This window comes from Anomaloglossus baeobatrachus, chromosome 4 (genome assembly GCF_048569485.1).
Source record: "Anomaloglossus baeobatrachus isolate aAnoBae1 chromosome 4, aAnoBae1.hap1, whole genome shotgun sequence".
Lineage (NCBI taxonomy): Eukaryota > Metazoa > Chordata > Amphibia > Anura > Aromobatidae > Anomaloglossus > Anomaloglossus baeobatrachus.
The window spans coordinates 443,006,478-443,022,716 of NC_134356.1; the positions used below are offsets into that span (position 1 = coordinate 443,006,478).

The following is a 16,239-nucleotide window of genomic DNA, read 5'->3' on the forward strand; positions in this document are numbered from 1 at the left end:
CACAGAGAGGGAGACAGACAGAGAGATAGACAGGCAGTCAAAGAAGGAAACAGACAGAGAGGGAGAGTGAGAGAGACAGAGAGACAGTTACTATCCCGGGCAACGCTGGGTACTACAGCTAGTTTTATTATATACTTGTAATACGCTCCTTGATTGTGTTTACATGCATCCTTGAATATTGCAGATCTGGCATTGCATCTATAGGTTACATCAGTCGTGGGAATTCAGTACTATATATGGCTTGGCCATGTTCAGGATTGTTCATTCATTGTTTTATTAGGATTTGTTTGGAAATGACTTTGGCATTGTTGGCTTGGCCATGTTTTCAACAGAAGCTATGAGGATAGCGTACAAGTGCCTAAGATCGATATATAGGGAGAAAATGTTCAATAGAAACAGTTCCATAAGTGTCAATATTCAGTTCCGTTATTATGTTCTACTACTACATGATGGATTTATGTTGGGTATCCATTGTGTAAGATTAAAAAGCAGGCAATATGTTGCATTATTTGTTCTGTTAAAAAAGACAAAATCTGCAATGTAGCTTCCCAATAACTACTGCAGCACAGATGTGTTCCTAGTTTTACATCTAAGTATGTATTATGCCTCTTGTTAGTTTATTGCCACAGTTTACTGTTTTGTCTTTCTTCCAATCAGCGGCTCTCATATTGAGAACTGGCATTCTATTCTGCGGAATGGACTGGTTAACGCATCCTACACCAAACTGCAAGTAAGTTTTTCTCTCGTTGAAAAAGTTTACTACTTTGCAAAAGTTTAAGGCAGGTGTGGGGAAAAAATGCCAAGAAATAAGAATGCTTACAAAAATAAAGGTATTAATACTATAGTTTAATTTTATCAATTAGTAAATTGCAAAGCAAATTGACAAAAAAGAAATCTAAAACAATCAATATTTGTTGTGACCATCTGTTTTCTTCAAACAACATAATCACATCAAAGGGAACCTGTCACCACTTTTTCGGCCTCTAAGCTGCGGCCACCACCACCGGGCTCTTATATACAGCATTCTAACCTAACTTGCTGTATATAGAATCCCAGGCCGCTGGGTAGAACATAAAAAACACTTTATAATACTTTCCTAGAAGGTCGCTCAAGTGCAGACTGGTCAGATGGGTGGCGCCATTCTCTGGGACCGACGCCTCCCTTTCGGCCATCTTCGTCAACCTTATTATGAAGCCGCGGTGCATGACGCGTGTACGTAATACACACGCGCCGGCATTGAGGTCCTGCATAGGCGCACTTTGATTTGCTCTGCTCAGGGCAGATCAAAGTATTATAGTGCACCTGCGCAGGACCTCAATGACGGCGCATGTGTATGACGTAGACGCGTCATGCACCGCGGCTTCAGAATAAGGGAGACCAAGATGGCCGAAAGGGGAGGCGTCGGTCCCAGAGAACGGCGCCACCCATCCGACTGTTGTGCACCGGAGTGACCTTCTAGGTGAGTATTATAAAGTGTTATTTATGTTCTACCCAGCGGCCTGTGCTTTTATATACAGCATGTTAGGTTAGAATGATGTATATAAGAGCCCAGTGGTGGTGGCCGCAGCTTATAGGCTGAAAAAGTGGTGACAGGTTCCCTTTAATTCTTTTAGGTATTTAACCCCTTCACCTCTGAGCCTGTTTTCAATTTCCTGAGCAGGCCAAATTTTACAATTCTGACCACAGTTAATTTATGTGGTAATAACTCTAGAACACTTCAATATTTCCCAGTGATTTTATGATTGTTTTTTTTGGTGACACATTGTATTTCACGTTAGTGGTAAATTTTGATCTGTATGATTTGTGTTTATTTATGAAAATAACAAACATTTTACGAAAAAAGTGAACATTTTGCAATTTTCCAACTTTGATTTTTTTTATGCTTTTAAACCAGATAGTTATATCATACGAAATGATTAACAAATAACATTTTCCACATGTATACTTAACATAAGCAGCATTTTCAAAATATGTTTTTTATGTTGTTAAAAAGTTAGAAGGGTTAAAAGTTTATCATTATTTGAAGTAACTTTGACAAAAATACCTCAAAATGACACCATTATAAAAACTTTACTTCCTCAAAGTGCTTAAAACAATATTCAAAAAGTTTATTAACCCTTTAAGTACTTCACAGGAGCTAAAGCAATGTGGAAGGAAAAAATAAAAATGTTTTCCACAAAAATACTGCTTAAATCATAATTTTCTCAAGGGTTACATTAGAAAATGGACCATTTCTTGTGGAATTTCTCCTGAGTACAGGGATACCCCATATATGGGTGGAAGACTACTGTTTGAGTGCACAGCAGGACCAGAAGGGAAGGAGTGCTATTTAAATCTTGGAATGTAAAATTGGCTGGTATAGATAGCAGACACTATTTCGTGTTTGCAAAAATCCTGACGGAAACCCTCACAAGTCATTCCATTTTAGAATCTAGACCCCTTAAGGAATTTACAGTTGAAACCATAAGTTTCCATCCACTATCTATAAAGACCCATCTGCATGTTTTTCTCACTATCTGACATGAAATCAGAATATAACTTTCCCGTTTTAGGTCAATTAGGAACCAAAATTATTTATATTTGCCAAATTCCTGATTAATAAGAGAGAGGGAGAATGTTTTAAGATATTTTTATTATTTTCTGCAAAGATAGTCTCAATGAGGCTGAGATCATAGATCTGTGGGGTCCATATCATCACTTTCAGAACTCTTTAATTCTCTTTAGACCTGGTACAGACGAAAATCTATTCCGTCCGTGTGTACATTTTTTACATTCGTGGGACATTCCTATTTATGTATCAGCATTTTAAAATGCATATGATCAAAAACAGATTTTCATGTTAAAAATTATTAATAATAGCAGCAATGTTTCCATAATGGAAATAAAGGCAATGTATACAAAAAAAATGGATAAAATACAGAGGATCAGTATGGGATCCGATTTTTTTGTGGACAATAGAAAATAGGTGAGTGTCATCTGAAAAAGAATAGTGCGTGCTGTGATCATTTTCACACGGTCACTCAGCCCCTGAGAAGACATTGTCAGTGTGCTATGCGATCTTAACTTGGACAGCCCTTGTCTGAATGAGATGTTATGCTGAAGATAGTTGTTAATGACATTGGCTGTATGTTTGGGGTCGTTGTCCTACTGCAGAATAAATTTGAAGCCAATTATTATTATTATTATTTATTTATAGAGCACCATTGATTCCATGGTGCTGTACATGAGAAGGGGGTTACATACAAAATACATATACAAGTTACAGTAGACAGACTAGTACAGAGGGAAGAGGGCCCTGCCCTTGCGGGCTTACATTCTATAGGATTATGGGGAGGAGACAGTAGGTGGGGTGTAGGTGGGGCGGCAGCTCCGCACGGTGGTGGGGCGGCAGCTCCGCACGGTGGTGGGGCGGCAGCTCCGCACGGTGGTGGGGCGGCAGCTCCGCACGGTGGTGGGGCGGCAGCTCCGCACGGTGGTGGGGCGGCAGCTCCGCACGGTGGTGGGGCAGTGAGGTCATTCAAGGTTATAGGCATTTCTGAACAGATGAGTCTTTAGGTTCCGTTTGAAGTTTGCAAGTGTAGTAGATAGTCTGACGTGTTGAGGCAGTGAGTTCCAGAAGACTGGGGATGTTCGGGAGAAGTCTTGGAGGCGGTTGCATGAGGAGCGAATGAGAGAGGAGGATAGAAGGAGATCTTGGGAGGACCGGAGATTACGTTTTGGAGTGTAGCGAGAGATTAGTTCAGAGATATATGGAGGAGACAATTTGTGGATGGCTTTGTAAGTCAGTATTAGTAGTTTGAATTGGATACGATGGGAGATTGGGAGCCAGTGAAGGGACATGCAGAGAGGAGAAGCGGGGTGGTAGTGAGGCGAGAGGTGGATCAGTCGGGCAGCAGCATTAAGGATGGACTGGAGAGGGGCGAGCGTGTTAGCAGGGAGACCACATAGGAGGATGTTGCAGTAGTCGAGGCGGGAGATTATGAGAGCATGCACTAGCATTTTTGTAGATTGAGAATTGATGAAGGGACGGATTCTGGAAATATTTTTGAGTTGAAGACGACAGGAGGTGGTGAGGGATTGAATGTGTGGTATGAAGGACAAGGCAGAGTCAAAGGTCACTCCGAGGCACCGAACTTTGGGTGCTGGGGAGAGCGTGATGTTATTTATTGTAATAGATAGATCAGGTAGAGAGTGTAGGTGAGATGGAGGAAAGATGATCAGTTCAGTTTTGGCCACATTGAGCTTTAGGAAGCGAGAGGAGAAGAAGGAAGATATAGCCGATAGGCACTCTGGGATTCTGGACAGCAGAGATATGACATCTGGGCCAGAGAGGTAGATCTGAGTGTCATCGGCATATAGGTGGTACTGGAAGCCATAGGACTTTATGAGTTGTCCCAGGCCAAATGTATAGATAGAAAAAAGTAATGGTCCCAGGACAGAGCCTTGAGGGACACCAACAGAAAGAGGACGGGATGAAGAGGTTGTGTGGGAGTGGGAGACACTAAAAGTGCGGTTGGAGAGGTATGAAGAGATCCAAGAGAGGGCGAGGTCTCTGACACCAAGGGAAGAGAGGATCTGTAGTAGCAGGGAGTGGTCAACAGTGTCAAAGGCTGAGGATAGGTCTAGAAGTAGGAGTATAGAGAAGTGGTTGTTAGCTTTGGCAGTAAGTAAGTCATTTGTGATTTTTGTCAGGGCAGTTTCAGTGGAATGATGTGGACGGAAGCCGGACTGTAGGTTGTCAAAGAGAGAGTTAGAGGAGAGGTGGGAGGAAATTTCAGCATGGACATGCTGTTCCAGGAGTTTTGAGGCGAATGGGAGTAGCGATATGGGGCGATAGCTGGCAGCAGAGGTTGGGTCGAGGGAAGGTTTCTTTAGGATGGGTGTGACTGTTGCATGTTTAAAGGCAGAAGGGAAGGTACCAGTTGTTAAAGATAGGTTGAAGAGATGGGTTAATGCTGGAATTAGGATAGTGGTGAGGTTGGGGAGGAGGTGGGTTGGGATGGGATCACGTGCGCAGGTGGTGAGGTGCGCTTTTGAGAGAAGATGTGCAAGCTCTCCTTCGGTGATAGTGGAGAGGAAGTTTATGGGGGAGGAGCAGTGGTCTGTTATATGAAGGGGTTGTGGTGGTTGAGCAGAAAAGACTTGTCTGGTTTGGTCGATCTTTTCTTTGAAATATGTGGCAAATTCTTCTGCGGAAATGAGGGAGGTTGGAGGGGGCAGTGGTGGGCGAAGGAGGGAGTTGAAAGTATTGAATAACTGTTTGGGGTTGTGTGTTAAAGAGGATATGAGGTTTCTGAAGTATTCCTGTTTAGCCGAGGTAAGGGCCAAGCGAAATGTGTGAATTGCATTTTTGAATGTGGTGAAGTCTTCCTGGGAGTGCGTTTTCTTCCAGCGCCGCTCTGCAGCCCTAGACACTTGCCGCAGTTTTTTAGTGAGGCTGTTGTGCCAGGGTTGTCTATTGATTTGTCTCACTCTGCCGTGCACAAGGGGAGCGACTGAATCAATAGCTGATGTGAGAGTGGTGTTGTAGAAAGTGGTGGCACGGTTTGTGTCGTGCACTGAAGTTATGGAGGACAGTGGTAGGATAGAGTCAGAAAGGGTGTGTATGTTGACGTGTGCGAGGTTTCTGCGAGGGTGTGATACGTGCTGGACAGGAGGGGCAGGTGAGGAGGACAGAACAGAGAAGGTCAATAGATGGTGGTCAGATAAAGGGAGAGGGGAGGTAGTGAGGTTAGATAGAGAGCAAAGACGGGTGAAGATAAGGTCTAATGTGTGTCCATCTTTATGGGTGGCAGAGGTGGACCACTGAGATAGACCAAAAGATGAAGCAAGGGAGAGGAGTTTGGAGGCTGCTGACTGGCGGGTGTCAGTGGGGATGTTGAAGTCACCCATGATGATAGTGGGAATGTCAGCAGAGAGAAAGTGTAGAAGCCAGGCAGAGAACTGGTCGATAAAGGAAGTGGTAGGGCCTGGGGGTCTGTATATGATGGCCACTTGGAGGTTTGAAGGAGAATAGATGCGGACAGAGTGCACTTCAAAGGAAGGCAGGACAAGGGAGGGTAGAGGTGGGATTGGGTTAAAGCTGCAGTTGTTAGAAAGAAGGAGGCCCACTCCTCCACCCTGTCTATTGCCAGGGCGAGGAGTATGGGAGAAGTGAAGGCCACCGTAGCACAGCGCAGCAGGGGAGGCAGTGTTGGATGGTGTCAGCCATGTTTCAGTGATGCCTAGAAGGGATAGGTTGCTAGAGGTAAAGAGGTCGTGAATGATGTGCAGTTTGTTACAGACCGAACGGGCATTCCACAGCGCTCCAGAGAGAGTGGGCGGTGGAGTGGGTGAGAGGGGGATGGGTTTTATATTGGAGAGGTTGCGGTAGTTACTAGTAAGGGTGGAGAGATAGGGGGGTGGTAGAGAGCAGTGTCCCATCTGGGGGGGTCCAGGATTGGGAGATATGTCACCAGCAGTGAGGAGAAGTAGAGAAAGGGAGAGCAGGTGGGAGAAGGAGAGTGGACGGCATGATCTGCGTGTTATTAAGAGAGACCTGAGATTTAGGAGCAGGTCAGCAGATGAAGACAGGTGGGGAGGTAAAAGGGAAGGGGAGATGAATATTTGTTTGGCGAGTGCTGGCGTTGGGGGATAGCGAAGGAGAGTGAGGAGGAGTGGAGCAAAGACTGTGAGGGCATGGGTGAACATGGTGAGAGTAAGGTTTACATATGGGAATATGAAAGAGTGTAGGGGACAAAATGCAAGTGACAAACAGTTAAGGATGTAACGCTCACCTTCTGGTCACTTCTGGGACACTTCTGGAATATTTCTGATTGCCCACTTAGAAAATCCCACTTAACAAATCACACAGACCATGGTCAGAACAGACCTGTGCAAACATATTTATACAACTCTAGAGGCCTAGAAAATGACTCAGGTGTGAGCAGAAGGGAGGGGGATAGAGGAAGAGAGCTCTGAGAAACACACCAGGGGTAAATTAGTAAGTACAAACTAAGAGAAACATTTGGACTACTTCACAGCTACAAAACGAACTACTTAAGATGCAGAAGAAATAGACAGGTGTGAAACAAGAACAAAGAGTTAGAAGAATATGAAATTCAGATGGGAATGGCAGTGGTTGGAACAGTATCACGTACCAATAGAAATAACATACAGGAAAGGATAGACTTCAATGGGAATGGCAGTGGTTGGAACAGTATCACATACCAATAGAAATAACATACAGGAAAGGATAGACTTCAATGGGAATGGCAGTGGTTGGAACAGTATCACATACCAATAGAAATAACATACAGGAAAGGATAGACTTCAATGGGAATGGCAGTGGTTGGAACAGTATCACATACCAATAGAAATAACATACAGGAAAGGATAGACTTCAATGGGAATGGCAGTGGTTGGAACAGTATCACATACCAATAGAAATAACATACAGGAAAGGATAGACTTCAATGGGAATGGCAGTGGTTGGAACAGTATCACATACCAATAGAAATAACATACAGGAAAGGATAGACTTCAATGGGAATGGCAGTGGTTGGAACAGTATCACATACCAATAGAAATAACATACAGGAAAGGATAGACTTCAATGGGAATGGTAGTGGTTGGAACAGTATCACATACCAATAGAAATAACATACAGGAAAGGATAGACTTCAATGGGAATGGTAGTGGTTGGAACAGTATCACATACCAATAGAAATAACATACAGGAAAGGATAGACTTCAATGGGAATGGCAGTGGTTGGAACAGTATCACATACCAATAGAAATAACATACAGGAAAGGATAGACTTCAATGGGAATGGCAGTGGTTGGAACAGTATCACATACCTGTGGATGAAACAGATGAATTGTCAGGTCAAAAGAGGTGGCAGCATTCAGGAGGATATATTATGAATTACATTTCTGGAATATTTCTGATTGCCCACTTAGAAAATCCCACTTAACAAATCACACAGACCATGGTCAGATAGTACTGCATAATGGATAAGTATTTGCCTGTATTTCTCTGCATTGAGAACCTCATTACTACTGATCAAATTCTCAGCTCTGTTTGCTGAAATGCAGTCCCAAATTTGCAAGGTACTTCCACCATCCTTCCCTAGTGCCTTATATTTGTACTGCTCTCTAGCCTTTTGGCAAACAAACTGCCTTCTATTACAGCCAACACTGTATCGTGAACACTGATTTATCAGTCCAGAACACCTGTTGCAATTTTTCTGCACCCCAGTTCCTATGTTTTCATACTTGAGTCGCTTTGCCTTATTTCCATGGCAACAGTATGGTTTTTGGACATAATTCTTTTTGAGACCACTCCTGGACAGACTTCTTCAGACAACAAATGGGTGTAGCATGCTTCCGCTGATTGCTGCCACCTCTGATAGACATTTTCCAACTTCAAAGAGAAGTAAACATGATGTGTCTTTCATCTACTGCACTTAGGCTACTTTCACACATCCGGTTTGAGCCGTGCGGCTCAATCCGGCAGTGAAACCTATGCAACGGATGCGGCGAAAACACCGCATCCTTTGCATAAGTTTTTACATGCGGCCGGTCCGTTTTTTTCCGGTTGCGGCACGCTACTGAGCATGCGCAGTGGAAGAAACCGCATGCGGCGGCCGGATGCGGGTTTTTTTCCGCATCGCGCCGCATCCAGCGTCCATAGGCATGCATTGAAAAATGCGCTGCAGCGGCCGGATGTGGCGCGATGCGTTTTTTTTTTGCCGGAGCAAAAAATGTTGCAGGCAACGTTCCATCCGGCCGCGGCATCGGCTAAATCTGCCGCATTCGGCAAAAACCGGACCGAACGCAAGCCCATGCGGCACAATACGGCACTAATGTAAGTCTATGCAAAAAAAACCACAACCGGCGGCAAAAAAAACAGTTGTGGTTTTTCTGCAGAGCGCCGTATTGTGCCACAGAGCAAAAACCGGATGTGTGAAAGTAGCCTAAGTTTCCTTGGTCAGCCACTGCATCTACAGTCCTCAACATTGCTCATATCTTGTGCTTTCTCAAAAGAGCTTGGACAACACATCTGACTAGTCTGCTATGAAATCTTTGTATGGGAGATACCTTGCTGATGCAGTATAACTACCTTGTGTCTTATTGCTGTGCACTGTCTGTCTTCCACAAGCTCACCTTTGTAGAAGTTTGGTTGTTATTTACCCAGTTTTAGGCCTCCTTCACAACTGTTTCAGTTTCAGATAATTACTGTTTTTCACCCTAAATATGAAATGATTATTATTATCACCTCTTTAGTATAATTAGTTAATAATAATACACCTGACTTTAATGATACAAAATCCCTGACTTTGTGCATGTGGAATACTTGATGCTATTTTGAAGGGACAGGGCAGCCCCATCCTATATAGATTTGATTTAGATTTCTTTTTTGTTCTTTCACTTTGAATTTTGTTAATCAATGATAAAAAAATATTACTACTTCAATTTGTTTAAAGCATTATTACTTTGTACCACTTTTCCACACCTGCATAAAACCTTTGCACAGTGCAGAATATACAAACATTAGAATTACTACAACTACAGTCATGGCCAAAAGTTTTGAGAATGACACCAAAATTATTTTTTCACATGATCTGTTGCCCTCTGGTTTTTAATTGTGTTTGTCTTATGTTTACATCACAAACAGAAATGTAATTGCAATCATATTATGAGTACCAAAAGGTTATATTGACAGTTAGAATGAGTTAATGCAGCAAGTCAATATTTGCAGTGTTGACCCTTCTTCTTCAGGACCTCTGCAATTCTCCCTGGCATGCTCTCAATCAACTTCTGGACCAAATCCTGACTGATAGCTGTCCATTCTTGCATAAGCAATGCTTGCATTTTGCCCAAATTTGTTTGTTTTTGTTTGTCCACCCGTCTCTTGATGATTGCCCACAAGTTCTCAATGGGATTAAGATCTGGGGAGTTTCCAGGCCATGGACCCAAAATCTCAATGTTTTGTTCCATGAGCCATTTAGTGATCACCTTTGCTTTATGGCAAGGTGCTCCATCATGCTGGTAAAGGCATTGTTGGGCGCCAAACTGCTCTTGGACAGTTGGGAGAAGTTGCTCTTGGAGGACATTCTGGTACCATTCTTTATTCATGGCTGTGTTGTTAGGCAAGACTGTGAGTGAGCCGATTCCCTTGGCTGAGAAGCAACCCCACACATGAATCGTTTCAGGATGCTTACCAGTTGGCATGAGACAAGACTGGTGGTAGCGCTCATCTCTTCTTCTCCTAATAAGCTGTTTTCCAGATGTCCCAAACAATCGAAAAGGGGATTCATCTGAGAAAATGACTTTACCCCAGTCCTCAGCAGTCCACTCCCTGTACCTTTTGCAGAATATCAGTCGGTCCCTGATGTTTTTTCTGGAGAGAAGTGGCTTCTTTGCTGCCCTCCTTGAAACCAGGCCTTGCTCAAAGAGTCTCCGCCTCACAGTGCATGCAGAAGCACTCACACCAGCCTTCTGCCATTGCTGAGCTAGCTCGGCACTGCTGGTAGTCCGATCCCGCAGCTGAAACAGTTTTAAGATACGGTCCTGGCATTTGCTGGTCCTTCTTGGGCGCTCTGGAGCCTTTTTGGCAACAATGGAAGCTCTCTCCTTGAAGTTCTTGATGATGCGATAGATTGTTGACTGAGGTGCAATCTTTGTAGCTTCGATACTCTTCCCTGTTAGGCCCTTTTTGTGCAGAGCAATGATGGCTGCATGGGTTTCTTTAGAGATAACCATGGTTAACTGAAGAGAAACAATGATACCAAGCACCAGCCTCCTTTTAAAGTGTCCAGTGGTGTCATTCTTACTTAATCATGACTGATTTATCGCCAGCCCCGTCCTCATCAACACCCACACCTGTGTTAATGGAACAATTACTAAAACAATGTTAGCTGCTCCTTTTAAGGCAGGAATGCAATGCTGTTGAAATGTGTTTTGGGGGTTAAAATTAATTTTCTTAGCCAATATTGACTTTGCAAGTAATTGCTGTTAAGCTGATCACTCTTTATGACATTCTGGAGTATATGCAAATTGCCATTAGAAAAACTTAAGCAGTAGACTTTGTAAAAATTAATATTTGTAGCATTCTCAAAACTTTTGGCCATGACTGTATACTTGAGTGGACTGGGTTTCAGATAATGCCTCTGTCTAGTTTTCCATAAAGAGTCTATGAACTAAAAGTGTCACCAGAAAATGTTTTTTTTTTAATCAATTTTATATGTATTTTTAAAAACCTTTTGCAAATGTATGTTTTCAATTTTTCATATCGCTATCTATATTAAAAAAAGAAGAAATCTTGTGATTTTTCTGGCTATTACATCAGTGTCACACATCCTAATAGTTACAGAAAACTTTTCAGCAGCGTCATCAGCATCACAGACATGATTACAGTGAAATCTGATAACTGTAACACCGGCCTCTCTGCAGGGATGCCGACTTACTCTCTGCCCCAGCTGGGTTGCGTCCTTCCCTGCACGCTCCCGTCCATCCACGTGTGCTGCTGCCTCCTTCCCCTCCTGGGGCCTGTACATGGCACACAGGGTTCCCAGGAGTGCACCTAAGGCTATGTGCACACTCTGCGGATTTACCGCGCATTTGCTGCAGAAAATGTGTCTAACATTTCTGCAGTCATTCCCCAGCAAAACCTATGGGTATAAAAAAATGCTGTGCGCACACTGCGTTTTTTTAAACCTGCGGATTTACCCGCGGAATTTCCGCTGCGGAATTAATGTGCATGTCACTTCTTTTCTGCAGGTACCTGCGGTTTTTGCCATAGATAATGGTAAAAATCCGCAGGGACCAACCTGTAGGAAAACCGTGGCAAATCCGCACCAAACCGCGGCAAAACCGCATGCAGATTTCGTTGTTATTTTTTTACCGCAGGTGCGGGATTCTTTCAGAGGGTCCAGATTTTCCTTAAGAAAAAGTCAATATCTAGTGCGCACATGGCCTAAGATGTGCACGCGCACAACGGCCCTCCTCTTAAAGGGCCGATGTACTATTTCCAGGAAATGTCTCTTAGTCTATGACTGAGAGGCACAGTGTATTTAAGGGAGGTGCCTGCGCAATGCCTCTAGTCAGTCAGTCTCCAGTATGCTACCTACCTAGTTATCAGGTCCTGTGCTCCTGCCCTGTTATCCCTGTGTCCGTCTCTAGTACCTGTCTTCCCATACCTATCTATCCTTGCTATCCTGTACATACCCACCTGTCCAGCCTGTCTCAGTCACGCCACCTTTACCCGGCTATTCCTGAATCCATCACCTGTCCTGGGGGTCAGCTGCCACAGTCCCCGTCACTGCCCTGGGAGTCATAGCTGGCGTCCGCCTCTCAGTGGGTGCTTAGTTAATCCCCTCCCACTAAACAGTTTGTCCGGGTCCCCCCTGTGGTTCAGTGGGTCCACTAATCCCCCTCGCTGCCCCTACATTGTCCGTGCACGTTACAACTATATATACAGTAAATAACACATGAACCCCCATTCACAATACTTGTGGTTGTAACTCATCTCCTCTACCTCTCTTCACAATGACGTGCACTTATGAGAGTGTGGCGCCCTGGACTAGCCAGGTCGTCACAGGTAACACTCACACACCCCCACCCCCACCAGACAGTAACATTGGCCAAACATAAAACCCTTGTTGTCTCCCTCCAGGGTCTGATGTCCACACCAGGTGGGGCAGAGCCAAGCGGTTGGCCCCACCCACTGAGGAGTTCACAGGCCTGGAGGCGGGAAAAGTGACAGTTGAGTTCAGGAGTTCAGTGGAGGTGGTTGAAGTGAAGAGTGTCTGGGTTTGGGGCCCAGGCACTGACAACAAGGTTGGCAGACAGTGGTGGCCGTCTGCAGGAGTGGTGAATCGACGCGGAACCGTAGGACAGGAGTCAGGCATTGGCCCTCCGGTACTGACCGGGGAGCGAAGTGAAGTCAGCACACACAGGCAGGGCCATCGGACCCCGACTAGGCTTGGAGTCGCTGTCAACAGTCAAATCCGAGTGTGACAGGAACCCCAGGGGTTTCCTAACAGCCAAAGACCCGTCAGAAGGCAACCGCCCACACCATGAGGGTATACAGCTACCGCCTAAGGTTAGAGACCCAAGGGCCAGCGCCTGCGGGCAAACGGGCTCCTCCGGCATCCATACACCGGGGAGCGGACTACCGTTGGAGATCCACCGTAGTCAAACAAGTACACAAAGGTGCATGGAAAGACAACCACCATCACCTGTCCAGGGAGAGACACTGCAGCCGGCTGCGGGACCCGTCCATCCAGCCGTTTGGGTTACCGAGGACTTTGTGCATCTCTTACTGAGTGAGTACACCCATGCCATTCGGCACCACGCCGCGCTGTCCCTACAACCCTGCACCTCACCAACCCTGCCTCCCCATCACACCACCGGGCCCCAGGACCACCGACCCCTACCCACGGAGGGGGAAAACAACATCCCAGCTGCTCCCTACCATTGCTCCCGGGATTCCCGTCACCAGCAGCGGTGGTGCCTATCTTCACCACAACCTGTGGGTGGTGTCACGGACTAAATCCCCCAAGCCAACCACCCCTTTCACTCACGGGCGAGGAGCGCCGCTCGAGTCCCCAGATCCAGCCCACCGCTCGAGCCACCGAGCAGCAGCAGCCGCAGCAGCGCCGGACCCGAGCGTTAGCGAGCGCGGCAGCGGTGTCCTCCCCGTCCGCGACAACTTGGCATCACGAACAGGATTGAACCCATCTACTTACCAGTAGAAGTGCGCCTTGTGATCTCCGCCGGCGGCGTCTGGCCGAAAATTTTGAAGCGCCGCCATCTTTGGCGCGAAAATCTCCCGCTCGAGCGTCTTCTCCGAGCAGGGAAGGCGCAAAAGCGAAGCCCCGCCCCCAACAAGCGGAAGTGGTGAAGAGAACCAAGGGGGGCGGGTGTGTGTCTGCCTAATGTAGCCAAGGCTATGAAAGCGGGGACGCCAGGACTCTGCGAAGCTACCCGGTTCCTGGAAGCCGCTTAATGTCCGCACCACCTGAGAGGCCTGAGTCTCCGGAGCCTGCCCCCGGGACAGCGGCTTGGCTGAATACCCAAGTGATGCTGTTGTGCTGTCGTAACTAGGCCCAAGTACGGGACCTGCTAGATCGCTGGACCGCTGAGATGGAGGAGTTGGCTGCGGTCGTGCGAGCGCATGAAATAGAGGCCATGCTAGAGGAGCTGGTGAGTGACCCACGCCCTTGTGTCCCTGAAGGACCGGCCGCTGTGGCTGAAGGACACGGTCTACCCCTGGCCCCAGCAGGGCCCGCTCCATCGCCTGTGCTGACCGCTCGTACAACCCCGCTCAGGCCGCCGTCCCCGATGTTGCCCCGCCAGGGCCCGGAGGCCCGAGAGGAAGCCAGCCAATCAATAGCTGGAGCGGGTGACTTAGAAGAAACGATGGCAGACCTCCATACACCGACCAATGACTGGTCACTTGCCACTGAGGAGCCACGAGTCTGGGCTCAGCTGGAAACCGTAACCGACCTGCCAGGTCCCACCATTAACCTCCTGGAGTCAGATGACAGCGGCTCGAGGGCTGACACGGAGCCTGTCTCGGAGGAGGAGGGAGTCCTCGGCTTGTATGACATGGAGGCCACTTACATCCCTCGGAGCGGAAATAATGGATACCAGGCAGCCCTTCCTCGTCGTGCCTGCCGTGCGCTGGAGGGGCTGGAACCCGTGTTTCTTCACCTGGAGCCGGGTGAGGAGTACGGAAGTGAGCAATAAAGGCAGCGGTCCTCCGTTGCAAGCAAGTTGTCCCCTGTTGGGACCCTCAGCAGAATGAATGACAAAAATCAACCGAAAAGATCATCTGATTAGCTATAGTGATTATCCCGGACGTTGCCGGCAAGTTGTCCCTGGAGGGACTCTGTGTGTTTTTACCACCCACATGAGAAACTGCTCATGAACATGGCCGAGAACTGGCAGGCCACCCACGAACTGGTGGGCTTGTAAATAGTTTTGTGGGATGGAAACCGTTGCCGTCTCCGGAGAGGCAGATTGGAGGAAGGGCTCGCAGCAGAGCAGGCTGGGGCCCGGCCACCACCAGGACCGGTGGCCATCCTCCGGGGGTCAGGGGCCCCCCTGGACGTGGGGTCCTCTGAAGTGACAGTCGGGTGCGAGTTACCGTACCCGTTCCCGCTCGGGCAGCCTGAACCTGGACTGGGGTCAAATGGTGCTGCCCACTTCTTAGGGGCAGCATCAGGGCTAGGTTGCTTGGGTGGGAGAGCGGAAGACATCCGTCCGTCCGTCATTATTAAAATTGTTTTTATGTGCAACGTTTGAAGTGACCTGACAAAAATGCTTGTGTTTTGATATGTTGACATGTTATTTATGTTTTTACAGTTTTTGAAAAAAAAAATAAAACCGGTGATGGACGGGCAGCCCGCGGACGGTCTGCATTTCACCAAGCGGGAATGTGGCGCCCTGGACTAGCCAGGTCGTCACAGGTAACACTCACACACCCCCACCAGACAATAACATTAGCCAAACATAAAACCCTTGTTGCCTCCCTCCAGGGTCTGATGTCCACACCAGGTGGGGCAGAGCCAAGCGGTTGGCCCCACCCACCGAGGAGTTCACAGGCCTGGAGGTGGGAAAAGTGACAGTTGAGTTCAGGAGTTCAGTGGAGGAGGTTGAAGTGAAGAGTGTCTGGGTTTGGGGCCCAGGCACTGACAACAAGGTTGGCAAACGGTGGTGGCCGTCTGCAGGAGTGGTAAATCAACGCGTAACCGTAGGACCGGGGTCGGACGTTGGCCTGCCGGTACCGACCGGGGAGCGAAGTGAAGTCAGCACACACAGGCAGGGCCATCGGACCCCGACTAGGCTTGGAGTCGCCGTCAACAGTCAAATCCGAGTGTGACAGGAACCCCAGGGGTTTCCTAACAGCCAAAGACCCGTCAAAAGGCAACAGCCCACACCGTGAGGGTATACAGCTACCGCCTAAGGCTAGAGACCCAAGGGCCAGCGCCTGCGGGCAAACGGGCTCCTCCGGCATCCATACACCGGGGAGCGGACTACCGTTGGGGATCCACCGTAGTCAAACAAGTACACAAAGGTGCAGGGAAAGACAGCTGCCATCACCTGTCCGAGGAGAGACACTGCAGCCGGCTGCGGGACCCGTCCATCCAGCCGTTTGGTTTACCGAGGACTTTGTGCATCTCTTACTGAGTGAGTACACCCGTGCCATCCAGCACCACGCCGCGCTGTCCCTGCAACCCTGCACCTCAC

General features: G+C 47.3%; 1 protein-coding gene across 2 annotated transcripts in view; it reads left to right on the plus strand.

Annotated features, from left to right (window-relative positions):
• PARP6 (poly(ADP-ribose) polymerase family member 6) overlaps nt 1-16,239 on the plus strand; it is a 154,334-nt gene that overhangs the window by 118,260 nt on the left and 19,835 nt on the right. For both annotated transcript variants that reach the window (XM_075345538.1, XM_075345539.1), the window contains exon 18: nt 658-730. In XM_075345538.1, the coding sequence (XP_075201653.1) occupies nt 658-730 (73 nt within the window). The remainder of the gene's footprint in view (nt 1-657; nt 731-16,239) is intronic.